General features: G+C 50.7%; 1 protein-coding gene across 1 annotated transcript in view; it reads right to left on the reverse strand.

Annotated features, from left to right (window-relative positions):
• Positions 1-27,082, reverse strand: part of Syt17 (synaptotagmin 17) — a 49,538-nt gene that overhangs the window by 17,838 nt on the left and 4,618 nt on the right. Inside the window, exons 2-7 of the mRNA XM_042666720.1 lie at positions 26,917-26,934; positions 26,119-26,267; positions 18,821-18,969; positions 17,336-17,973; positions 8,220-8,340; positions 7,567-7,722 (exon numbers count right to left, since the gene is read on the reverse strand). Of these exons, the coding sequence (XP_042522654.1) occupies positions 7,567-7,722; positions 8,220-8,340; positions 17,336-17,973; positions 18,821-18,969; positions 26,119-26,267; positions 26,917-26,934 (1,231 nt within the window). The remainder of the gene's footprint in view (positions 1-7,566; positions 7,723-8,219; positions 8,341-17,335; positions 17,974-18,820; positions 18,970-26,118; positions 26,268-26,916; positions 26,935-27,082) is intronic.

A 27,082-nucleotide genomic window follows, 5' to 3' on the forward strand; every position in this document is an offset into this window, starting at 1 on the left:
AGGGGCTCCAACGCCCCCACTTCCTGGCCAGGGCAGGGCCCTGCTAGTAAAGACCCAGGGAAGCCCTGTGCTGTCACCCACCTGTGAATAAAGACCTTGCCCATAACTCCTTCCCCCAAAATTATTTCCATGAGGAGCCGATGACATTCTGTGCTGTTCCCAGGAGAGGCCCAAAGAAGCAGTTTTCATGTCAACTTACAAACTGGAAAAGAGAGAAGATTCCACCCACAGAGCATCTGCTGTGTGCTAAGTCTCTGCATGCACGTCATCTCTTCCAGTCCTCCGTGGCGCCAGGAGCCACATCTGTTCCCCAACGCCAAACAGCCGTGGGTAACCACTAGGTGTCTGATAAATACTTATCATCTACACTCTCAACCCGAGCCTCACCCCAGCTTCCTGCTCCAGCCTCACTGCGTAATTCACTCCCTTTGTTAACTTTCACGTGGACACTCTGGCCTTCTGTCCCTCTGAACCAAGCAAGCTCATTCCTGCCCCAGGACCCTTGGGTCTGTCATTTCCTCCTCCTAGACTATTCTGCTCCTCTTTTTTGCACAGGTAGCTCTTTCTCAGCTCATATTGCCCAATTGAAAATCATCATCTTCCCTTGATTGATTTTATTCCAGCCCCTTCTCCCCCAGTATTGGGGGCTCATATTTGTTTGGCTTGGCTTATACTCTACCATTTAAGCCGTCTCTGGGCTTGCTTTTTCTAGTTACCGAGAGATGGAATCTCACAGACTTTATCTCAGTCCCCTGAGAAGCTAGACATGAGCCACCGGTGCCCAGCAAGATTTCCATTGTATCATCCTTTCAATATAATAAAACTTCAGCACTAGCTGGGCACCGGTGGCTCAGGCCTATAATCCTAGCTACTCAGGAGGCTGAGATCTGAGGATTGTGGTTCAAAGCCAGTCGGGGCAGAAAAATCTGTAAGATTCTGATCTCCAATAAACTATTCAGAAAATGCCAGAAGTGACTCTGTGGCTCAAGTGGTAGAACACAAAGAGGCTCAGGGACAGCACCCAGGACCCGCAAAGAAGTGAGCGAGCCCTGATGTTCTTGCAGCACATCACTGATCTGAAGATAGTCATTGGAACCTTGAGTTTGTAGCCAACCAGTCGGAAGGGAGGCAGACCGGGGGACTTGAACTTGCAGCTGGTGTCTGGAAGGACGCCAGTCTTTGTTCTGCCCCTGCCTTTGGCTAAACCCCACTACATTGCCCTTCTCTGAGTTCCCATTTCTCCAGCTGGAAACAAAAAAAGCCGTCAAATAAAACATCCCTTCTACATGTATCTATTCAATGAACATGCACAGGAGGTTCATGGACACATGCCTCCCTCCCAACCCCAACTTTCTGACCTCGCTGTCTGGACAAAGGAAACAGGTAAGACGCCAAGCAACTTGTGCTCAGCCACACAGGAGCCAGGTCTGGCTGATCAGGGCGTCCCTTGGCATCCTCTGGAGTCACTAATATTTTCTAGGAAGAGGGGAAGCCTGGAGGCTGGGGATTGAGCAAGGGGCTCAGCACTCTGGTGAAGACATGGCTCCCCACTCCATACCCACACTTCCTGCTGTCTCTTCTCTTCACAGCCAAGAGTGACCAGACATGCTTGACACGCTTGAGTCTAGATCTCTCCCCAGAGGCCTCTCCCGCCTCCCACCCAGTTCCTCTCTCCCATCCCCTCCCACCACCAAGATCTACGTAGTGCATAGTCAAGGCTACAAAACTTCTCTTCTTCTGTCATCGCTCTTCTGCTATCAAGCCCATCCGGTGAGGGTCTTACTTCACTTGTGATACGTTGTCGCTTCCTAAAATGTCCACCTTACCCTTTGCCACCTTGCCATTCTTCTCAAGCAGGTTGACCTGTATTGCTGGTGATCATGCTCGAACACTTGCCCCCCTCTTTTTTCTCCCTTCCTGGTTCTTCAGAAATCCAGTCTCTTTTGGAACTGCACCTGGACACCTGAAATCCTTGTTATACGAGCCCAGGGGTCCACGTGTAGGCTGATGGGGGGGGGTCTCATCCTTCAGTGCGTCCCCTCTGCCTGCTTCCTCATGCTGTGGTGTTCCAAGGGCATGCTTCGAGGTCCTCTGGCTGGACAGTGTGTGTGTTGTGGGGGGTGGAGGGAGATCACGCTCCTCAGTCAGCCATTTACGTCCTATGAGGGGCTGGGAGGGAACTCAGGCTTCTAGTAGCTCTGGCTTGACCCATCTCTCATGCTGCCAAACCATAGGACCGTAAGAGCCCAAACCCGCCTGGCTCTCCAGCTGGGTTTGCATGTGTCATGTGTCAATTCCAGCTTCCCGGGCACTGTGCCAGCTGAGAGAGCTCTGTGGTGATGGCGGTTAGGTGAAGGAGAGAGGCTGGCAGCAGAAATCCACAGGCAGCTGGGCTGGGCTGTGAACCTCTGCGTGCCAGCCCTCCAAGTCCCCTCTCATCACCTTGATAGGAGCCAAACCAACAGCTGGGATTTTCCTAGTGGTCACTTGTGGCTGGATGGGTCCACACAGTGCTGTACCTTTAATTCCCATATGCCTGTGAACATTTGCCCAAGAGGGTACACAGAGCTCTGAGAGGTGAAGTCACTTGCTTAAGGTCCCACAGCTGATTAATGGGGAGGCCAAGATATAAACCTAAGTGGATGTGATTGCAGGCTTTGCTCCTCTTGGAGACTATCCATCATCGGTATCAGCATCGCTTCATCTAGTGGTGCCTGATCACTGATCATCGTGAGAGGCAAGCTAAGGCTAATGATCTTCAGGCTTGGGATGGGAAGCTCAGAGCAGAAGAGAAACTGTTCACCCAAGGCCGTGTACTGAAGACACACTGTAGCTTGAGCCCAACAATCCACGGTCCATGTGACCCCTAGGAGGCAGAGCTGAGGCGGGGGTCCACTAAGCCAGGCTGGGAGGGGAGGGACGGGGACCACTGGATGGCCCCAGAGAGGAGTGGGTTGCGGCAGGGATTTGGGGAGACAGGTCACAGAGCACCCCCACAGCTTCTCTCTCCCCTGAGACCAGCAGTGCTCCTCGAAATTGCTTCCCTCCTTTCTGTCTCCTGGACATGCTCGGCGTGACCTCTGCCTGCTCCCCAGGCCTCTCTCCCCCACATTTCAGGCTAGCTCTCTTCATGCCTCCCCTCCCCCAGGACTAGGGGTCTTTCCAGGGGAGCAGGTGGCTGCTTGTCTACCCTGTGGTACCGCCCTGCTCATCTCAGTCAGTGAGCAGGGTTGCTGCTCCAACTGCAGAAGGCCAAGTCATTATGGAAAACAGACCAGGTGCCTTGGCACCCGTGGCAGGGCCTGGCAGGACTCCTAAGCCAGAGTGGGTGGGCAGGCAATCACAGCGGAGCAGGCAAAGGCTGGCCAAGCCAGGCCGTGGAGGATAGCCTCTGTGGAGCTCTGAAAAATCCAGCGGCCAGGCTGCCTTCCTTCCTGTGGACTGGGGTCCAGGTGTCAGGATTTGGTGGTGGTGAAACTGGGGATTGAATTTGGGGGCCTCACGGTTGCTAAGCAGGTGCTCTACCACTTGAACCATGCCTCAGCCACCTTTGGGGCTAAGCTCTCTATACTCAGGCAGGCCTGGACTACAGATCCTCCTATTTGTGCCTCCCTGTGGCACTGGCTGAGGAGGACAGTCACAGGCCGCAGTGCCTAGTCATTCTGGGGACTCTGCGTGTGTGTGGAAGCCTGAAGCCAGCCATGTTCCCTACACCTTGCCTGGGAAAGAGCAAGCCATGCACACTTGGCTGGCTCCCTTTCTCCAGGGTTCCAGCACTGGCGATCGCCAATGGGTCCCTGGAAGCCTATGCCCAGGTCAGCTGTCAGAGCAGCTGCGGGGGTGGGGGGACGGCGGACAGGGTGGGCAGGCAGCGGGGTGCTCCTCCAGGCTGACTCCCAGCACCCCATCTACTCCTAGTAAAGAAAGCGCTGTCTCTAACCAACCGCCATGCGGCCCTGACTCCCAGGGGCCTCTCAGGGAGACATCAACCCACCAGGAGTCTTGTGCTGCTTCTATCTCCCTCCTTCCTTCCCTCCCTCCCTCCTTCTCCTGTCCTTCTTCTCTCCCTCCCTCCTTCTCCCTTCCCTTCCTCCTTCTCCCTTCCCTTCCTCCTGTTCTCCCTCCTTCCTTCCCCTCCTCCTCTCTCCCCCTCCCTCCATTTCCTCCCTTCTCCCTCTATAGCCAAACTCTACTTAAATTAATCTCCCAGAATGTTCTGGAAGCCTCTGGATCGTGTGTTATACCACTGAAAACCAACTTTCCCCTCTCTTCCTTTTTTGAAGCTTGAATCACTGAAGCCACCTGTGGAGAGCGGTCTTCCTCCTCCCTTCGCCCAGGGAAAGCCCAGCCCACAGGCTCATTACCGGCTTGGCCTAGGGATTAAAATGCCCATCAAGCTGACTTGTGTTAGGAAGTGTTTGGAAACCCAGGCCTGGGCTGGGCTTCAGATCAGCAGGCTAGAGGTGAGAGCTCCTTTTCTCAGTCACCAAATCATGCCAGTTAGAATTTCAGGGACTTTATACTCAAGAACAGGGCAGCTCAGCCTAGATGGCTACCACCTATTTCTGCCTTCCAAGTAGCTGGTGTTACAGGTGTGAACCAGTGTGCCTGGCTCACCAACAGCACTTTTTTTTTTTGTCAGTTGTGGGGCTTGAACTCAGAGCTTGGGTGCTGTCTCTGAGCTCTTCTGCTCAAGGCTAGTGCTCTACCACTTTGAGCCACAGCTCGCTTCTGGGTTTTTGGTGGTTCACTGGAGATAAGAGTCCCATGGACTTTTGCTGCCTCTGCTGGTTTTGAACCATGATCCTCAGATCCCAGCCTCCTGAGTAGCTAGGATTACAGGCGTGAGCCGCTGGCACCTGGCTTCTCAAATAGCTCTGGAAAAGGCCAAATCCTCTCCATGTGGGTAATTTTGTTCTTGCCAAGGGGGTAACAAAAAGTGTCTGTGGGGTATGTGTGGGGAGGAGAGGAGAGAGATACACACCAGAATGCCAAAGGCAGTGACTTCTGGGAGGAAGGACTGGGAAGGAGAGGAGGAAGGGAGGAAGGTGTCCTGAGGCCGTTGTTATAAAGTGCCTTTTTCTGTGCGAGGCAGAAAGCTCAGCACTGCCTCGGTGTTGCTCTCATTTAATCTACTTAAGCAAGAGGCTCTTGTTTATTATTCCCACTTCCTGGCACCCGGATCTTGCCCAGGGCCACCAAGGCAGAGGAGGTGGAGTCAGGACCCAGGCTGGCTCCCCGCCCCCACTCTTCTGCTCTGCTCTTTGTCTCTGTGCACCTTGCTGTGTGTCACTCAGCCACAACCAACATCAGCCATGGTGGTCCTAAAGTTTGGGGGGGGGGGAGATGTATGCAACTGTTAGGGCTTCCCAAATGTGCTCTCAGACACAACAGGAACTCCTTGGTGTCTAGGAAGACTGGGAGATAGCCAGTTCACGCTGTGACCTGTGTTGGTTCATACAGTCCCGCTGCCCGCCTTGCCCGCCATTTAAGGATTCTGTACTCGCTGTCTTGTCCTAGAAGCATGGAGCGTGGCCCTGGGCTGTGTGTAACAGGATCCGGAGAGCAGCTGTCACAGCCTGCCAGGATCCCTGTGCCCACACGGGAAGGTGTCCTCTGATGGGAAGCAGACTCTGCGGGCGACAGGCCCTGAGAGAGTCCAGAACCATCCAGAGATGGAGGGGCCTGCTTGGTGGAAGTGACAAGACACTGTCAGTTCATCAGAAGACGCCTCAGCCATGGCTCAGGTTAGTGGCAGGCCAGGGACCAGGAGTCTAGACCCTGTCCACAGAGGACAGTTCCAGGTGCCCTGACATGGGACTGTTCAGAGCGTCCTGTTGGGTGCCCATGGACAGCAGTGCTTGAAGAAACCCAGGATGGTGACACTGAGTGGACAGGGTGGGTGATGGTGAGGATTAGCAATGATACACAGGAGATACCTGCCATGATTAGGTCACATGACAGGATAACCAGTTACTCCCGTCGTGGGGGCAGTTTCTAAGATGTCTCCCTTCACCCTCACCTCCCACTACCCACGCTCTTGATAGATCCCTTCCTCCTGAGCACTGGCTGGACGGAGATGTCAGCTGGCTCTCCACACTGCTGTGAGTGACAAGGCACCCAAGAGAAGCAACTTAACAGAGGAAGGACTGATCTTTGGCTCATGGTTTGGTCTAGGTTTGCCTGGACACACACGTATGTGGGAAGAACAACATGGTGGTGAGAGTGGTGTGCGGTGGAGGCTGTTCACCTCATGGTGGACAGGAAGGAGAGAGGGAAAGGAAGAGGGAGGGGCTGGGGGAGGAGCCAGGAAGACAGAGAGGGAGAGAGACAGGAAGGAGCCAGGGACAAGATGCTCTGAAGGACCCACCCCCTCAGTGATCTACTTCCTCCAGCTGGGCCCCACTTCCAGGAGTTTTCACCCCCTCCCAAAATAGTGCCATCAGCTGGAGACCAAGCGTATGACATGTAACCCTTTTGCCGATACACTTTATACCCAAACCATCACACCCAGTGAGTTACTTCAAATGAGCAGAATAGGGGGAAAAGAATGATAGAAGGTCATTTCTGATACTAGATTACAAAACGACCCTTTCTTGCCCTCTCTTGTTCCCATGGTTGACCAAACAGGTAGAAATTACCTGTCATCCCATGAAGCAGCCTGGGGTTGGAGGGGGGGCGGCGCAAGGAATCAAGGAAGGTCATTAAAAGCCACGAATCAAAAAGAACTGAGATGACCCACTTCCTGGTCCACAGCTTCCAAAGTTTCTGCCAACAGCTACACAAGAGAGCTTACAAACAGCTCCTCCCAATATGAGTCTTCAAATGAGGCTGCAGCCCCTAGCCAACACCTTCACAGGAACCTGGTCAGAGATACGCAGCCACAACCACACAGCAATGCTATGGCTAGGCTCCTAAGCCACAGGCAATATGAGAGCAAATGCGTATTGATTTAAGACACTGCATTGTAGGGTGATTTGTTACTCAAGTGATAGACAACTAAAGCATCCTGAAAACAAAGGACAACATGGACAACCTACCAATTCTACCAGACAGTGGCACATGATGGCTCTACTTAAGTATCATGAATTCTTTTCTGAGTGAGGTAACCCTGTTTTCTCATGTGCGTCTATTAAACTAAGCAACTTCAATTATCTTCATCACCACTACCATCATCATCATCACCCCCACTATCATCACCATCGTCATAGCTGACCAGATAGTCAGTTCTTGCTACCCAGCTGGGACTATTTCATCATGGTACAGAACACTTACTGTTCACATTTTATAGAGAGGGAAACCGAGGCTCTGAAGGCGTGAACTTGCCAAAGCCCTCAGTCACTATGAAGCAACTGTGGGAAATCTAGCTCAAGAGTTAAGATGTGTAGCAACTTTGCTCCTATGGCTCTGTGAGTCTTGCACAAATTCACAGATGGTGAGTAGACTCAACCCCAGGTAGCTGGACATCAGACGTGAGGTTCTCAGCTGTCTAGAAGCTTCTCTTCTCTAGAGCAATGAGCTGCACGTACTTCACCTGGGCCGATGAGGGACTAGAACGCTGCCTACCTGTGAACACCAGGCTGGCATTCTCCAGTTCTTCCTGGGGAACTTTGAAGCTGAAGGACTCATTGTAGAAAGGATCAATGGTACCTCTTAAGAAGGAGGTCTTCTTGGTTTTCACCAGCTTCAGTCCATGTACCAGCTGGACTTTCACAAATGGGTCTAAGAAAATGGACACAGCGGTACAGGGTATTGGAAACTGTGACACCCGATATATCCACCATTCATTCATTCAACTTCCCAACCCTTCCCTCTCTCTCCACCTGGCCATTCCTCCCTTCAACTCCCTATCTCTGCTTCTTCTCACCCATCTAGTCTTCTCTCCATCCAGCCATTCAACCCTCCTTACATCTATCTCTCAGTCCATCTCTCCATCTCTCCACCCATCCATCTCTCCATCCATCCATCCATCCATCCATCCATCCATCCATCCATCCATCCATCCATCCATCCATCCATTCATCTCTCCATTTCCCATCCACCTGTCAAGTCACTAGCCCACTCAGCATTTATCATCTATCCTCCTAAAGTGTTTGGAAAGACAAGGGGGTGGGGTGGGTAGAATCAAGACAGAAAAGCCACATGTCCCAAACCCATGCAGATGCACAGACGTCCCATTAAGGGAGAAGAGGGGAGGGCAGGAGGGAAGCACACTGTACCTGAACCTTGGCTCACATCTGTCTGAAGAAGCTGCTTGGCTCGAATGATGTCAACGTTCAGTCTTCCAGCACTTGGGAGATAATTCAGAGACAGAAGCAGCTCCCCCAGCTCCACTTCATTCTGCAGAGAATGAAAATGGTCAGAAAGCTGCAGTTAGCTTTTATCCCTCTGGCACCCACCAGGCAGGACGCCGATTCCAGCAGCCCACAAATGGTTGCTGCGGGCAGGGAACTAGGGGACAAGGGAGCCTTCTTCTAGCTTTCCAACTAGTTTCTTCATTCTGTCTCAGGAAAGTTGTTAGCACGGCGCCTATCCTAGCTACTCAGGAGGCTGAGATCTGAGGATCACGGTTCAAGGCCAGACGGGGCAGGAAAGTCTGTGAGATTCTTATCTCCAATAAACTACCAGAAAACCAGAAGTGGCGCTGTGGCTCAAGGGTGGAGCACTCGCCTTGAGATAAGAGCTGAGGGACAGCGCCCAGGCCCAGAGTTCAAGCCCCATGACAGACAAAAATAAAAATAAAAAAATTCAGTCTCAGGAGAGTTGATATTCCCCCCAGCTCTTAGAAGACTTAAAAGTCACAGCCACAATGAAAGTGTGGGTCACAGAAGAATAAGTGTAATATGCCGTCTGTAAGCTAATCGCTTTGTGTGCAATAACTGCTGTAGGTGCTATAATGAGCCTGTGATGTATTTGTATATGAACTCAGGGTAACAGATGAGGAGACTGAGGCCCAGGGCGGGTTAAATAACACATCCAAGGCAACCCAGCTAAGAATTGGCAGAGCTAGCCTTCAGACCTGATCTACAACAGGACCCAGGCTTCTCGCATTACCATGGCAACGCTTGGCAAGGGCCTTTCCTATAGAACAGTAGGGTTTTCTTGAATGCCAACTCTATCCACCAGGAAAGAGCTGTCAGTACTCAAGTGCATGATATCAAACTGCCAAAGTGCTAGAACCCAGGAGTCCTTACTTTTCTTTTTTTTTTTGTCGGTCGTGGGGCTTGAACTCTGGGCCTGGGCGCTGTCCCTCAGCTCTTCAGCTCAAGGCGAGCGCTCTACCACTTGAGCTACAGCGCCACTTCCAGTTTTCTGGTGGTTTATTGGAGATAGGAATCTCACGGTCTCTCCTGCCCGGGCTGGCTTTGAACCACGATCCTCAGATCTCAGCCTCCTGAGTAGCTAGGATTACAGGCGTGAGCCACCAGCGCCCGGCTTACTTTTCTTTTTTGTTGTGGTTGTCGGTGGTGGGGCTTGAACTCAGGGCCTGGGAGCATGCTACCACATTGAGCTACAACTCCACTTCCAGTTTTCTGGTGGGTAATTGCAGTTAAAAGTTTCACAGGGGAGGGAAGAGATGGTAGGGGGAAAACAAAGGAGGGGGTAACAATGCTCTATAGGAAATGTACTCATTACCTTATTCATGTAACTGTAACCCCTTTAAACAGTATCTTTACAGTAAAAATATATTTTAAAAAAAGTCGCACTTTCCTGCCCAGACTGGCTTCAAATGGTGATCCTCAGATCTCAACCTCCTAAGTAGCTAGGATTCCAGGCAAAAGCCACCAGCCCCTCACCTCTGTGTTCCTTTTAACATCATTGTAGAAAATAAAACCATTTTAAATAAATAGACTGGCATAACCAATCTCCATCCCCACTTGACCCAATTGCAACAGTATCAACATTCTGTCAAATGATATTTCTTCAGGATGAGCCTCTAGTGGATCTGGACATTAACTCCAATGTTCCATGGTAGGGGGTGATTATGATCAAAGAACTTTGTCTGTGTGTACGAAAACAGAATAATGAAGCCTCTTAAAACTGCTTTAAAACAGAGGAGGTAAATTGACCAAACTTCATTACACGCATTTATAGAAATATCACAATGAAGTCTTTCTGGGCTACTAGTATACATTAATAAGAAAAACATCTGAGCCAGGAGCCGGTGGCTCACACCTGTAATCCTAGCTACTCAGGAGGCTGAGATCTGAGGATCATGGTTCAAAGCCAACCCGTGCAGGAAAATCTGTGAGACTCTTATCTCCAATTAACAACCAGAAAAATGGAAGTGGCGCTATGGCTCACGTGGTAGAGCGCTCGCCTTGAGCCCAAGAGCTGAGGGACAACGCCCAGGCCCAGAGTTCAAGCCCCATGACCGATCCCTCCCGCCCAAAAACAAAATCTGGAAAACTCAGTCAGAAGGAAGAAAAGCACATGGAACCACTCACCCCCCCCCCCATACCCTCACTCAGCTTCAAAAACCATTTCATGGTCTACCTCCATTAACCTATACCTTCATTCAATCCCATACACTACTTCCTCCTAGACATCAGATTATTTTATCTGCAATATTTCAGTGTATATATCTCCAAAGAATAAGATCATCCATCTCCTCCACCCACCCAAATGTTCATCTGTTCATTCATCCTCTCATCCATCCCCCATCCACCCATTCAACTATCTACAGATCCACACACCCATCTCTCTCCACCCATTGACCTATCCATCCATTAATCTATTCATTCATCCATTTACCCATCCATCCACCTGCCCATTCAGCTCACCCACCATCCATCCATCCATTCACCCATCAAGCCTTGAATAGGTATGCATGCATACATATATCTACCAACCCAACTCTTCTATCATATCAGCAAATTATTGCCAAATGGCAGCTCTGGAATAATGCTTGGCATGAAGTAAATAGTCAATAAACATTCGTTGACAGGATGAGCAGTCAAACCAAAAGATAACCAATACGGGAGCAAGTTAGTCCCCAAACAAGAAACAGTGTCCCACATTAACTCAGGGCTGTGAATTGGCAACTTACAGATGTGTTTTGTGTGGCCTGCATCATGCTTAAACAGATAATTACTCTTAATTAGAATGTAATTCAAGAGTCAAGATGTTTCACATTTTGAAAACAATCTGGATTTGTTGCCTTGTTTGAAAACCAGGAAGGCAATGTTGGGTTTATGTTCCCACCTGACAACTGACAAAGATTCATTGCTTGGCTAAGCTTCAGTCAGGTGTGGAACCTTCTTCTAGGCCCACCTGTACACTTTCCTGTGCAATCCAGGTTTAGCAAGAACTCTGCTCAGTCAGCTTAGTAAGAATGCTTACCCATGATGTCTGCTCACCCTGAGTAATTGAGGCAGGCCTCTCCTTCTCCTCTCCTCCCTAACTCGCCCTCCCTGCCCCCAGTGATGTCTGCTCATCCTGGCCTGGCTTCAGGAAGAATCCCATAAGCTCAGTCTAGCAGAATCCCCACCCCCCACTTCACCCCTCCTGCTTCCTCTTAGTCATTTGGATCTACTGAGCCCCGGTTGCCTCTTGTTCTGGACGCTGGCTTCCCCAGGCCACATTTGGAGTGGAGCGCCAGCCCTCCCCCTGGCAAAATCCCATTGCCTTAGTCCTCATACCATACCCTGACGACAGTCTGATCACCACGCTTTAACATGATTCATCTAATTAGTTTTTTTCTTCAACAGAGAAATAGATACTATTGCTAGAATCATTTGATAGTGGAGGAAACAGTGTGGCGGCGTGCACGCCTGTAATCTCAGCATTGAGGAGGTTGAGCGAGGAGGATCTGAACTTCAAGGGACAAACTGGACTACATGGTAAGACCCTGCCTCAAACAATACAAAACCGAAAAAGTCATTGAGGAGCCCGGAGTCATCAAGAGAATAGTCTCAGGAGTGTTCATACACTGTTCTTCCTCTCTATAATGTCGCTCTTTTCCTGGGCTAGTGAGCTGTGGTTCCAGCCCTCTCTTGCAATGCTGGACAGCAGCAGTGAGCTCAGCTCCCAGGTAACTACAATCACAGAACTTGGCAGGTGAGGTGGTGTGCTAGGCAGCTTTCTATGCCTGTAATAAAATGACTGCAGTTGTCAGCTCACAGAAAGAAAAGGCTTGTGTTGGTTCACAGTTAGGGAGTCTTCTTTCCATCATGGATAGTCTCTGTGCTATAGCTGGGAGGTGAAAGAGAAAAGAGGAAGGCCCTAGAATTCCTTCCAGGGCATGGTCCTGAGGATCTCTTAGAAGACCTCATCCCTTAAAGACACCACCACCTCTCCCAAATAGTGCCATGTTGGGGACTCAGCCTTTACCACACAGACTATTGATGCAGCATGAAGATCAAAGCCATAGCGGGTGATTAAATCCACTTTTGCCTGAGGGCATTTTCCATTTATGACAGAACAGGCCTGCACCTGTCTTCCTAGTCTCTGAATCCAGGTGACCCTGAACATGCCAGTCCCAGAGGGGACCTCCGCGTGACATTCTGTCTCCCGCTCTGTCCAGCCTCCAGAGGCTCAGACTGATATGGCAGGAGGAACAGGGGGCGGGTACCACGGCTCCCCACTGAGGAGGTGTCACCAATAAATAAGCCTTGTTTCCTTTTTTATAAGAGCCTGATGAGCTTAATTTGGTGGAACCACGTGGGTTGGCCCCCAGGAGAACCAAAATAGACTGTCTGTAAATTACTCAAATGAATCCCGAAGCCACTGGGCAGCCAGCTCTAAAGCTGCTCCGACTCCTCCCAGCAAAGCCCCTGGCCCCTGCAGCTCTTCAATACAGCTCAAATCTAATCTGGGACCAAAGGCATTGTTCTGGGGAAAACAAGAGATTGGCTCTCCTGCCAGCAGGCTCCCTCTGCCTGGGCAGAGGGCTTCAGAGGTGGGCACACACCAACTTCTACTGGAGCGCAAAGCCAGCTGTCCATGCTCAACTGCTACCCCTGTCCACACCTGCTGGGGAAACCCTTTGGTCTCTTCATTTACCAAACACACACAATGGGAATGGGTGTTTAAATAAAGAAAACTCAACCCACAATCTAAGCCTGCATTTCCCACACTTTTGTCAGATGCTTGTTTGCTTGTCTTCCTTCCTTCCTTCCTTCCTTCCTCCCTCCCTCCCTCCCGCCCTCCTTCCTTCCTCCTTTCCTTCCCTCCTTCCTTCCTTCCCTCTTTCCTTCTTTTTCTCTTTCCCTCCTTCCCTCCCTCCCTCTCTCTCTCTCTTTCTTTCTTTCCTTCTTTCTTTCCTATCTTTCTTTTTGTATTTCCCCCATTTTTGTCAATATGCCATCACAGATTTGCAAAATAGTATGACAACACACATTATTTAGTGCCACAGCTGCGGCTTAACTGTATCACATACTTCATATGTACTATAAATGTGTATGTACACACACACACACACACACACACACACACACACACACCTCTAAATGGGCTAATCCACAATAGTTATGAGAATTTAGTGGAACAGAAAAAAATTTCACACTAGTATTTTTTAATAGATTATACATGGAAATGATTCTATGAGACAATGTTCAACAAATTTTACTTCTTTCTTTTTTCTTTTCTTTTCTTTCTTTTTTTTTTTGTTGTTGTTGGTGGTGGTCATGGAACTTGAACTCAGGGCCTTGGTACTATCCCTGAGCTTTTTTGCTCAAGGCTAGCACCTTACCACTTTAAACCACAGCTCCAGTTCCAATTTTCTGGTGGAGATAAGAGTCTCACAGACTTTCCTGCTCAGGCTGGCTTTGAACCGTGATCCTCAGATCTCAGCCTCCTGAGTAGCTAAGATCATAGATGTGAGCCACAGTGCCCAGCTTCTTTTGAGTCTTTTATGGAAGATGCTCCCAAATCTGAATTTCTCTTACACAGTACTGTTCTGAAGAGAAATCCAGAGTTGTGCTCAAGAGTAGCTCAAAGTAGTTCCATTCCCCTCTCCACCCCCCCCCCCCCCCCCCCCCCCCCCCCCCGCCACCAGCTGTGTCAATTTCATGGCCAGGAAAGATTCCTGTGAAATCATTGGGGAATGACTGTTACATTATAGCAGTGAGTTGACACGGAGCCAGGCCTTGGCCCTTACAGGGTGTGGGCACACCTCAGGAATTGTCAGCCGACAGTAGAGACAACCCTTGATTGTTGAACTTGGTCTTTCCTGCCATTTTGCAAAGAAAGAAGCCGAGCCTGACTCCAATCCAGGGGGTCGAAGGCAAAATCACTGGCTCTGGGGCTTGCATGTAGACTCCTTCTATAGCTAATGCCAAGACAAGGCCTTGGGAACGGCCCCAAACTTCCTAGGCCTCAGTTTCTCTAAGTCGGAGACCGTAAGGGTCTGGGAGTGGTTTCCAAACTTAAGTGTCACCACTGACAACACCGACTTAAGTGGCTGATTGGAATCAGCCAGGATCCCATTGGCTTTGCCAAATTGCTTGTACTCTGAGCCAGGGCTTGCTGGTGTATGCTCCTCCCAGGACAGGCCAGGAAAATAAGGCTGGGAGAGGAACAGGAATCACCTCAGCCCACGCCTCTAGTGAGTGGCAAAGCTAGGACTTGAACCTAGGTCGGTGTGGCTCGCAGGTCTGTATTCTTAGCCATCGCCAGTTCATAACCACTGTGGATTGTAAAGCAGGGGCGCTCGTAGCGAGACCCGCCTGGAAGTCAGGCAACCAAACTCTCTAATCTTGATTCTGCCACTGGGAGCTGGGTGACATGGACAAGCCACTCAACCTCTCTGTGCTTTTTTTTTTTTTTTAAATCTTCACAAGAGAGAAGTTGATCCGAGTTGTTTCTTGTCCCTCTCCTCGTTCACGTTGTAACTCGCCACGTAACAGCTCACGTGGGTGTCTAAAGCGTGAAATCCATGTTGACTTAAAGAAGAGAGGAACAAGGAAGACGCTGTGGAAAGAAACTTGGAGTCCCTGGCTGCTTTGTTAAAGGCTCTGGCCTGGCTCCAGTGCTGGCTCTCGGGCCTGGCTGGCTGACAGAACTGAACAGAGACTGGAAGGAGGCAGAGGCTGACGGCAGCAAGGGGGTAAGTTAAAGCAGAGACATCATTAAAACCTGCCTTCCCAGGGCTCAGCCATGACAGTGCCCGTGGGGGAAACGATTGATTTCAACATCTAAACCATGGCCAGAGGTGTCTGTATATCCGGCTGGTTTTAGCAGCCAGCTGAGAAGGCAGGCCGGGGACCATCCGGAACTGCAGGGGGCTACCAAGTAGACCGCTAAGCCAGCAGCGGTCTCCAAGCCTCTCCACCAAGTGATTTCCGCTTTCAAAACAAGCCCCAGGGGCTGGGAAGGTGGCTTAGTGGTAGACTGCTTGCCTAGCATGCATGAGGTCTTGGGTTCGATTCCTCACTACCACATAGATAAACAAAAATAATAAAATTGCCTGGCACTGGTGGCTCAAGCCTATAATCCTAGCTACTCAGGAGGCTGAGAGCTGATTATCACAGTCCAGTGCCAGCCCAGCAAAAAGGTCCCCATGAGACACTTATCTCCAATTAACTACATAAAAACTGGAAGTGGCACTGTGGCTCAAGTGGTAGAGTGCTAGCCTTGAGCAAAAGAGCTCAGGGATAGTGCCAGGCACTGAGTTCAAGCCCCACGATTGACACAAAAAGATAAAATAAACTAAAACAAGCCCCAGAAAGGCAAATGTGCATGACACCCAACATTCATCCCAACCTATAGAATGCACCTCACTGCAAGCTGTGGGTGCTGGGTAATAATGATGACAGCCTGGTCTGGCCAGATGTACTCCTGTGTGTGTGTGTGTGTGTGTGTGTGTGTGTGTGCAAGTGTCCAAGAGAAAACTCTGATCTCCTTCTTGATTCTTTTGTGAGCCTTTAAAACAGAAGATTTGAAAAACTAATTCAGCTCCTATCTACTGTCTGCTCACTGCATAACTGAGACAGCAGAATTTGCATTGGTGACTCACGCCTGTCATCCTAGCTGCTCAGGAGACTGAGATCTGAGAATCATACTTCAAAGCCAGCCTGGGTAAGAGACATGATACTCTCATCTCCAGTTAACCACCAAAAAAAACCCTGAAAATGGAGCTGTGGCTTTTTTAGTAAAACAGCAAAGGAACAGTGCCCAGGCTCTGAGTTCAAGCCTCAGTATTCTCTCTCTCTCTCTCTCTCTCTCTCTCTCTCACACACACACACACACACACACACACACACAGATACACCACAAATCTGTGAGACTCCATCTCCAATTAACCAGCAAAAAGCAGAGATGGGGTGTGGCTCAAGAGGAAGAGCACCAGCCAAGCACACAAGCTGAATGAGAATGTAAGGCCCAGAGTTCAAGCCCCAATACTGCCAAATAACAACAACAACAACAATAATAATAACTTGCCGAGCATGCACAAAGCCCTGGTTCCATCCCTAGAACTGGAAAAAAAGAAAAAAAGAAATGAAAAAAGCTAATGCTCTATACACACTATTATTCCACTCAAAAAGCTTCTACTGAGTCCTCCAAAGTGCGGCAGACCCTGAGAATAAATGACAACTCGGGCTGGCTTGGCTCCTCTGGGATGGTGGGGACATTTCCTGTTGACCCTGGAACTCAGGACCAGGTCCAAAGCTGGAAGCTATGGAGCTGTAGCAAGAAGCCAGCAACAAGTGAGGTCCACCATCTCTCCTGGGGTTTGTGAGAGGTGGAGGCCTAGCCCCTTCCCTGTCCCAGAGGCATGGGGGTGGGGGTGGGAAGGGACGGACACCTCCTGAGTGGGTGCCCCTTCATTGGTTTAAACTCCAGGTCTCAAGCTCAAGCTCTCATTTGACTTGTTTTTTTCTCTTTTCTTTTCATTTTAATGGCTGATGCTCATGAGCTTTTGTGCCTAGACTGGCCTCTAACCTTGATCCTCAAATCTCAGCCTCCTGAGCAGGTAGGATTACAAGCATGACCCAAGGTCACTTGGCCAAAATGCTATTCTTAGGAGAATAACAGATGAAGAACATTCCAAAATCTTTTCAATATTAAAACAACACAACACAACACATAGGATCCAGGCACAGGTGGCTCACGCCTCTACTCCTAGCTACTCAGGAGGCTGAGATCTGAGGATCGTGGTTCGAAGCCAGCCTGTGTAGGAAAGTCCAGGAGACTCTTATCTCCAATGAACCACCAGAAAACCAGAATCAGTGCTGTGGCTCAAAGTGGTAGAGTGCTTGCCTTGAGCAAAAGAGCTCAGGGACAGCGCACAGGCCCAGAGTTCAAGCCCTACGCAAAAACAACCACCACAACAACAGTGAGATACCCTCAAATATGAAAATCACAAAGTAACCCTTGTATGAAGCACCCTCACCTGCGAACTGGGGATGAGTGCCTTCCACCAATGCCCGCCCTTGACCAGGTCCACATCGCACAGGGGTACGGACACTTTCCCGATGACACAGTGGCGGGAAAACTTATCAAAATCCAGGGCCGTGAGGAGCAGGGTCCTCCGCTGGGCTTCCAGGAAGGGGATGTCGAAGGTGTACCGCTCCTCGAACACGGGGTTTTGGGTCTTGCGTTTGACCCCCGTCTGCTTGGAGTTCTTCTGGTCGGGCAGGAGGCAGATCTTAACGTAGGGGTTGGAGTGGGCCATGTCCTGGCGAGATCCGTCGTGGGAGATGGGGAGAGGCAGGTCCCGGGCCTCGATCACCCGCACGGTGAGGTGGTTGTGCAGAAGGTCATACTGCGTGCTGAAGTGGAGTTTCCCCAGCTGGTACTTGGACAGGATCTCCTCATCTGTCAGCGAGTCCATATCATCCCCGCCACCATCGCCGCCACCGCTGGAGTCCAGGGAGTACAGGCGGGGCTCGAACTTGCGGAAGTAATCATCCGGGGTGTAAGTCCGGCGGAGCACCGAGGGCTGGATGGGTTCCTTCTTGGCGCTGAGCACCCCAAACTCGATGGGTTTGATGTCGATGAGTGGGGAGCTTGGGCGTCTGGAATCCAGATCTACACGATGATCACAGAAACAGCCATGAGGACCCCGGACCCCGGTGACTCACGCCTGTCATCCTAGCCACTCAGGAGGCTGCTGAGATCTGAGGATCTAGGTTTGAAGCCAGCCCGGGCAGGAAAGTCCATGAGACTCTTATTTCCACTTAACCACCAAAAAGACAAAAATGGAGGTGCGGTTTAAGTGGTAGAGTGGCAGCCTCAAGTGAAAAAGCTCAGGGACAGCACCCGGGCCTGCCAGAGGGTGATTTGGGTTTTGTCCAATCCTCTGTACCCAGCCACTGACACAGGCCCAGAGCCCTCGAGGTCCCCCAAATGGGCAAGCCCCACTCTGTAACACAGTAACCCTTAAATGATCAATTCAATTGACTCAGAAAACCTAATCAGCCGGGCGCTGATCAGGAAGGAGGCTGAGATCTGAGGATCATGGTTCAAAGTCAGCCTGGGCAGGAAAGTCCATGAAACTCTTATCTCCGATAAACCACCAGAAAACCAGAATTGCACTGTGGCTCTTCAGCTCAAGGCTGAAGAGCTGAGGAACAGCGCCCAGGCCCAGAGTTCAAACCCCATGAGCAAAAACAACAAAGGAAAGAAAAGAAAGAAAAAAAACAACCTGATCAAACTTGTGATCAGTGGAAGTGGCCATGTCCCACCAAACTCAGTGGGACAGGTGAAGTGTGAGCCCATCCTCTGCCATATTGTCATCTCTGCTGCCCTGGGCTCTAGACGCCACCTCCCTCTGCCTCCTCCACAACAGCCCCGCCCTTGCCATTTCTGCTCCAGGACACGGAGGGGTGTCTGGGAAGGCCAGTCTCGACGCCCACCCTCCCCGAGATGGACTCACTGGAAATCCTCCTGGTCAAGCTGTATGTGGATCGGGATGTGTCAGACGAGGAGCGGCGCCCATCGGGGGAATTGGTCCGTGGGGTCAGCAGGACGTCGCTGGCTGTGTGGACAGAGTCGCCATCTTTGTCACTGCTCCGGCTGGCCACCCTGCAGGAGGGGGACAAGATTCCGGTGGTTGTTGAAGAACCCTCAGGGGTCCCCCCTGTGTCTCCCTGCTAGTTCATCTGTTATCTGCCCTGCTCACAGACTAGAGAAGGAAGCCAGCAGAGGTGCAAGCTGAGCGCAGGGCTCTGCAGCCACAGATAGACCAGCTCTCTCACCTGCTTCACACCTCTTGCAATGAGACAGCCTTGAACGAGTGTTGTATACAGAAACCCTCAACAATGCATTGATCTTTGCACAAAATAGGAACTGTGGCAAAGGGTTTATTCCCCAACATAGAACACTCTGGCAAACACTGGTGTCATTTCAGGCTTGGGTATGTATGGGGGTTCATGCTTGTAATCTCAGTTCCAGAGGGAAGTCCATGAGACTCTTCTTTCCAATGAACCACCAGAAAACCAGAAGTGGCTCTGTGGCTCAAAGTGGTAGAGTCAAAGCCTGGAGTAAAAGAGCTCAGGGACAGTGCCCAAGCCTGAGTTCAAGCCCCACTACACACCAAAAGAAAAAAGAAGGAAAAAAAAAGCCCTCTATCCCAAGCCAGGAGTGGTGCTGTATGCATGTAATCCCAGCACTTTGAGGTCGAGGCAGGAGAGTCTCAGATTGAGATTAGCATGGGCTCTACAGGTGTCTCAACACACACACACACACACAGAAATACACAAAAAGATAGATAGATAGATAGATAGATAGATAGGCAGATGGATAGGCAGATGACATATATAGATAGATGATAAATATGCTAAAGAAAGATAGATGATATAGAATGGGTGGATAGATAGAGACGATGGATTGATGATCGGATGCACAGACTGATACTATATCTAGGTGAGGTGAGAGAGAGAGAGAGAGAGAGAGAGAGATGGATGACTACGGCAAGCCTCCAGCTGTGCAGGGTGCCGGGGGGAGTCTGGCAATGGGGTGGAAGATGGTGCTCTAAGGCCTTGATCCTTAATTGACGCAGATTTCTTCCTTCCCTGCTTGCATTGCGCATCAGCCTGACATTTAAGGCTGCAGGCAAACTCAGCTTTGAGTTCCAGGAGGTCTTTGGATCATCTTACACGATGAGAGGGTCAGATGGCCGCCCAGTGCCCTGCAGGGTCAGGACAAGAGGACACTGCCAGAAGCGGGGGAACTCACAGGCTTCCCGCTCCCCCGCTGCCGGCAAGGGGAGGGGGGACTTGGAGGGCCGTGGCTATGGGTCAAATCACTGCAGTGTCTCTCCTCTGCCCCTTGAACAAAAGCAGCCACCCTCTCTTTGGTGGGCTGGCCCAGATGCCATGACCCTGGAACCTGTCCTTCTGGGTAGCCCTGCTTCCCAGCTCCCTCCCTTCAGTCTCTCAGACCCAGCTGCCCACGCGTCCACCCCAGCCCCCGCTGCCCTTCCCCCAGCCACCAAGCCCCTGTCCTCTGCCAGGCGCCAGCCCTCACACCTGTGAAGCTCCTCCCCGAGAGGGTCTGGCTACCAGGACACCTGCTCAGAGGGCCAAGGACCCCTCCTGGCCGCTCACTCCTCTCTGGGACTGCTCTGCCCTTTAGCTGACACTAAGTGGTGACTCCTCTCACTAGATGGACACTGCCCAGCTGGCCCTGAGCACTCAGTCCAGGCATGGGGGAGTCTGCTGTGCCACTTTCCAAGGAAGGAAAGAAGGGAGGGAGGGAGAGGGAGAAAAAAGAAAGGAGTGGGGGGAGGGAGAGAGAGAGGAGAAGAGAGAGAAGGAGAAGGAAGGAAGGAGAAAGGAAGAGAAGAATGGAAGGAAGAAAAAATGAGGAAGAAAGGGGGAATGGAGAGGAAGGGAAGAAGGGAAAGAAGGAGGGAGAGGAGGAGGGGGACAGAAAAGGAGAAAAAAATGAAAAAAGAAAGAGCTGGGAGCTGGTGGCTCACGCCTGTAATCCTAGCTACTCAGGAGGCTGAGATCTGAGGATTGCGGTTCAGAGCCAGCTGGGGTAGGAACATCAGTGAGACTCTTATCTCCAATTAACCACCAGAAAACCAGAAGTGACGCTGTGGCTCAAGTGGTAGAGTGTTCACCTTGAGCTGAAGAACTGAGGGACAACGCCCAGGCCTAGAGTTCAAGCTCCACAACCAACAAAAAGAAAGAAAGAAAGAAAGAAAGAAAGAAAGAAAGAAAGAAAGAAAGGAAGGAAGGAAGGAAGGAAGGAAGGAAGGAAGGAAGGAAGGAAGGAAGGAAGGAAGGAAGGAAGGAAGGAAGGAAGGAGAAAAAGAAAGAGAAAAAGGAAAAGAAGAGAAGGTAGGATGGGAGGAAAGGGAGAGAAGGAGGAAGGAGGAGGGAAGGGAAGGAGGGAGTCAGGGAAGGAGGAAGAAAGGAAAAGAGAAAGGAAGGTGGGAGAGAAGGAAGGGAAAGGAAGAGAGAGAAGAAGAAAGAAGAAAAGGAGGAAAGAAGGAATGGAGGGAGGGAAGGAAGGAGGGCGTACCCTTCTTGTATGTGGTTTTTTTGTTTTGTTTTGCCAGTCCTGGGGCTTGAGCTCAGGACCTGGGCACTGTCCCTGAGCTGCTTTTGCTCAAGGCTAGCGCTCTACCACTTGAGCCACAGTGCCACTTCTGACTTTTTCTGCATATGTGGTACTGAGGAATCAAGCCCAGGGCTTCATGCATGCTAGACAAGCACTCTACCACTGAGCCCCATTCCCAGTCTCCTTTCTTGTGGTTCTTATCTGGTTCATTTTGTCCCTGTCTTTTGCCCCTGTCATGACAGACACCCCCCCCCCCCCCAACACACACACAGCAGGATCTGTATATGGCAAAGATCAAAGGAAGCAGTTGGTGGTACTCAAATCTCCACTGCCTGCCATGCCCAGCTATGGGCGCTGCCGCCGCTGGCTAGGCTAGGTATTCCCTGCAAGGCCTGTAAGAGCCTTGGGCACTGACTCATGGGCTGAACAAGTGAACCATTTCACTTCCATTCATTTTTATAAGAGGCCTCTTGGCATTGCTCCCAAAGGAGACAATCAAATTGTACAACTGGCCCCAAGCTGGCCAGCCCCAGCCCCAGGGTCCCTGTGATACAGTACATGTGACAATGCCACATCCCCAAGATCACACTCACAGCGCACACAAGGACCAGCGCATCCAACACACTGCAGAGATGAGCCAGAGGGTCCTCCACTCTGGTGCTATGGCAGGAACAGCGCCACAAGGCCCATGCACTTGACATTTCCACTGCCTGCCTGTTTGATAACACCCAACTGCCTGCCTGGTAAATAAATCTGTGGGGAACACAAGCTGCAAATCTGTTTTGTGAAGCCAGACACTGGGCACCAGTGGCTCACGCCTGTCATCCCAGTCACTCAGGAGGCTGAGATCTGAGGATTACGGTTCCAAGGCAGTGAGACGTCGGTGAGACTCTTATCTCCAATTAACCAGCAAAAAGCAAGAAGTAGAGCTGTGGCTCCAGTAGTAGAGCACCGGCCTGGAATGAAAAAGTTAAGGGAGAGCACATGATCCTGAGTTCAAGCCCTAGTATCAGTGCGTGCACGCGCACCCGCAAACACACGCACACACACAAATTGCTTTTGAATGATTTAATCTCACCTCCCCTTTACAGATTTCCCTTAACCATTTTGCATTATATCAAATACCAAAAGAAAAAAAAAATGAGATCAGTGCAGCTCAAGGGTTCAGAAAGACCTGGCTGGCCTTGGGAAAGCAGGGAGGACCTGAATGGTTGCTCACACTGAAGACTGCACAACTCTGCAGGGTGCCATTCACACTCATAGCAACCACCACCACATCGATGGTGCTGCCATTCGTGGTTACATGGGGCGCTACCCATGCTGCAGAACTCCAGCCTGCTTCTCTGCTTGTGGCAAAACCCAAACAAGAATCTCTCAAGAGGACCAAACCTCTCCAGTGCTGGTGGTTCATGCCTATAATCCTAGCAACTCAGGAGGCTGAGATCTGAGGACTGTGGTTCAAAGCCAGCCCCGGGCAGGATGGTCTGTGATACTCTACCTCCAATGAACCACTAGAAAGCCGGACATGTCTGTTGATTCAAAGTGGTAGAGCGCTGCTAGCCTTCAGTGACAGCGTCCACATCCCCAGTTCAAGCCCCACGACCAACAAAAACGAAACAAAGAAACAAAGAAACAAACAAACAAACAAAAAACAGCATCCTTAACCCAGGCTGTGACACCCAGCTTCCGGGGATCTGGTGGCAGATGGAGAGTCCCCAAATTCCTTAACTGATCTTCAAGACCTGACAGGATCTGAGCCTGCGGGGCCCATTCCCCACTTTGCCCAAGCTCAGTGCCCATTCTAGGCGTCTCCCGACAGGATCTTCCCCCTCCTGTCTGGGCACATCACTCCTACTCCGCCACAGAGCCACACCCACGACTACAGGGCCACACCCACTGGCTGGGCTTTGGAGCGTCGTCATTGGAGCATAGGAGTGACGTCACTGGGGTATAGCCACGCCCACACCCACTCCTGCTTGCTCTGTGCACCTGACTCAGGTCTGGAGAGCTTAACACACGCCAGACTAGCTTTGTCCACAGGACTGACCTCCACCCTGACTCCGGAGTGGACAGTTTCTAGCTGGGACAAGTGATCGGTACAGGCGAGTGACAGTCTTTCATAGTGGTTGTTGTTTCTCTGCAAAGCTACCATGTAAATCTCAGGCTGCCACATCTGAAGAAAGCAGGCTTAAAATCGAGGCCAATTTAGAAAAGCACTAGAGAGAGGGGGCATATCATGTGAGCTGCAGGAGCCAGCACACCAGAGCCATTGTCCCTGGGTTTTTCCGTAAGATGTTGTCACATAGGATGTGCGGGAGGTGGATCCACAGCTTTGAGAGTTAACTAGACTTCCATCCCTGCTTTAGAGACTGGTAAGGGGACTGGATCTGGCATGTGGGCTACTGTGCCTGCCACAGTGTCCTTAAGAAATAACTACCAAAGAGAGTCACACGACTTTCCAATGGTACCAATGGCATGTTAAGGATTCAGTTTCTGCCTGGAGCTTAGTTAACAGCTGGGTTTTAATTTTAATTTATTTTGGTCAGTTTTGGAGCTTGAACTCAGAGCCTGGGCTCTGTCCTGACCTTTTTTGCTCAAGGCTAGCGCTCCACCACTTTGAGCCACTTCCAGTTTTCTGGTGGTTCATTGGAGATAAATGTCTCACAGATGTTCCTGCCCGGGCTGGCTTTGAACCATGCTTCTCAGATCTCAGTCTCCTGAGTAGCTAAGATGACAGGCGTGAGCCACCAGTGTCCAGCATTTTGCTTTGTTCTTTCTTGATCAGATCAGACAAGGATCCCTGCCTTTCTTAGGTGTCCTTGTGAGCAGCTTTAAAGATACCACATGTACTGAGTGGCTCTGCCTCACCAATCCTGTGCCAATGGGAATTAGTTCTTGGTTAATTTGCCTCCCTTCCTCCCACAACAACACCTGAGCAATCAGTGTACCTGCTGGATTCAAGCTTCAAGAAATTCCTGAACATCTCTTTACATAGGTCAAGACCAGATGAAAACAGATGTGATTTGCAGAGCTCTTTCTAATGTGCTAAGCATGTTCTGTGCATGTCATTTACCTGTGGGGTGTGTGTGTGTGTGTGTGTGTGTGTGTGTGTGTGTGTGTGTGTGTGTGTGTGTGTTTGCTGGTATTGAGTCTTGGACTCAGGGCCTCATCCTCTCCCTTAGCTTTTTCTTTTCTTTTCTATCAGCCTGGGTGCTGTCCCTGAATGGTAGCTTTGCTCAAGGCGAGTGCTCTGCCACTTTGAGTTCACCTTCTGGTTTTCAGGTGGTTAACTGGAGATAAGAGTCTCACAAACTTTCCTGCCTGGGCTGGCTTTGACCCATGATCCTCAGATCTCAGCCTCTTGAGTAGCTAAGATTACAGGTGTAAACCACCAGCACCCTGCTCCCTTAGCTTTTTTAAATCAAGGCTGGTGCTCTACCACATGGGCCATACCTCCACGTCTAGCTTTTTGCTGGAGATAAAAATCTCAGGTAGTGGTTTAGGACCACTACCCTCAGAGCTAGCTAGGATTACAGGTATGAGGCATCAGTGCACCTGGCTTTACCACTTTGGAGTTGTTGGGGTTTTTTTTTTTTTTTTCTTTCATTTGTTTGTTTGAGACAGAGTCTCACTATGTGGCTCAGCTTAGCCCCAAACTCCTGACCCCCAACTTGGAGGGAAAGACAGGGCACTGAAGGTCACGCTCATGCCAGCCCAAGGATTTAACTGGAACAACCTGGTGGGAGGGGACCCCAACATTCACCCTGGCGCTGTCTCCTTGCTGGATTTCCTCCTTGAGCTTTGAGAACTACCGTTGATAATTTCCAGACCTTTCTCAGCGCAGGCCTCCCAGTCTCTCTCCACCATCTGACCACATCCCTCTCCCCAGTCCCCGAGAGGGAGACCAGACACGTGGCTAGGAAGCTTCAAAACGGCCTTCCCAAAATATCCGAGGGACTGGCAGATGGAGATGCTGGATGCAGGCGCGGGAGGGGAGAGAAGCAGAAATCAAATGAAAGCTGCCAGAGCGCGCAGAAAGCGTGTTGGAGGGCAGGGTGGGGCTGGAAGTGTTTCCTGCCTCCTCTCCTCCCTGTCTGCAGATCATGCTCTGAATTGCAGCAGGCCACTGCGCCTGCTGTCCGTCCACCCATCCGTGCCGCAGGTGTCCACCGAACTCCTACCTCCCTGGGTAGGTTAGGACAGCCCACTGCACGTGCTAGATCAGGAACTCCCAGCATCTGGCCGCATCTGGCCACTCTGGAGAGCACCCAGAGTCCCCCGATCTCCCCCCCCACACACACACACACTTGGAATGCCACTCATTGTGACACCCAAGTGCCACAGGACTAACTGCCAGGCTGGCATCTCCAAAGCCTGATGGGAAACTCACTGAAATGAAAGCCACAGCCAGCTGGTCTCAGCAGCTTGCCAAATCAAATGAAGGGTGCAAACACACACACACACACACACACACACACACACACACACACACACCTCCTTAGCCACAATGCCCATGGAAACTCAGCCTCTTCTTCTGCCCCATCCCCTGCCTCCCTCCCTCCTGTGGGGAGGGCTAATGAGAGAGACAGAGACAGAGACAGAGAGACAGAGAGACAGCGATGGCTCATTTGTTTGGAGGTGAATTTCCAAACAGATACTCACAGCCAGGGAGGCGTCTGGGCAGGGAAAGGTCCCAGGATTTCAACTTCATCCTCGTTGGACTGGCAGCAGCTGGATTCGTAACATTTCTGACAGCAAAGCCGCCAGGTCCATCTGCACAGCAGCACATCAGAGATTCTAGAAAGAAAACCCTGAGGCCAGGGGGGCAAGGAGGCGGGCGAGGAGGAGGAGGAAGAGGAGGAACAACATCCCAAATTACAAGCAGCCCGTGTCTCTCCCAGGACACAGTCATTCAGAGTTCTGTCCCTGTGAGTGAACGTTCAGGACAACATACATCCCGTGTCTATTTACCCACGAGGCTGGCAAACAAGAGCACCCAGCAAAAGTATTTGCAGGTCTCTCTCTCTCTCTCTCTCTCTCTCTCTCTCTCTCTCTCTCTCTCTCTCTCTCTCTCTCGTTTATATGAATTCCTTTTCTTGCCACGTGGTTGGTTCTACACAACATCAGGAGAGCTAGACAATATGTTCTCCAAGCAGAATGCCTGAGACTCTCCTCTTGCAAGCAGAGAAGAGATATTTTCCAGAAATCGAGTCATCTGGGAAGCAGGGAGGAGGGCATGAAACTACATTGGCCATTGGGGTGCGGGTGGGGAAACCAAAAAAGTTGCTAATGTCCCTTTTACCCGGCTCTCTTTTCAGGAGAAAGGACCAGAAACGGTGTCTTGCCAACATCCGATAATTCTGGTTTCGGTCCCCAGTCCCACAGACTCCACACAACCCGTCTCCAGAATAAAAGGTTCCGGATTAGAACTCAGACCCAAGCCTCAGCACAGTGACCCACCTCGTTTAATGGTTCCAACTGCCCTTTGATATATCCATGATGAAAGCCAAAGGAGGAGGTAAAGAGAGGAGAGAGAGAGAGAGAGAGAGAGAGAGAGAGAGAGAGAGAGAGAGAGAGAACCTGTTTAGCATTATTCCAGCAACTCAAAAACCAAAACACAACAAAT

Source organism: Dipodomys spectabilis, unplaced genomic scaffold (assembly GCF_019054845.1).
Source record: "Dipodomys spectabilis isolate Male_0828 unplaced genomic scaffold, ASM1905484v1 ptg000366l, whole genome shotgun sequence".
In the NCBI taxonomy this organism is placed as follows: domain Eukaryota; kingdom Metazoa; phylum Chordata; class Mammalia; order Rodentia; family Heteromyidae; genus Dipodomys; species Dipodomys spectabilis.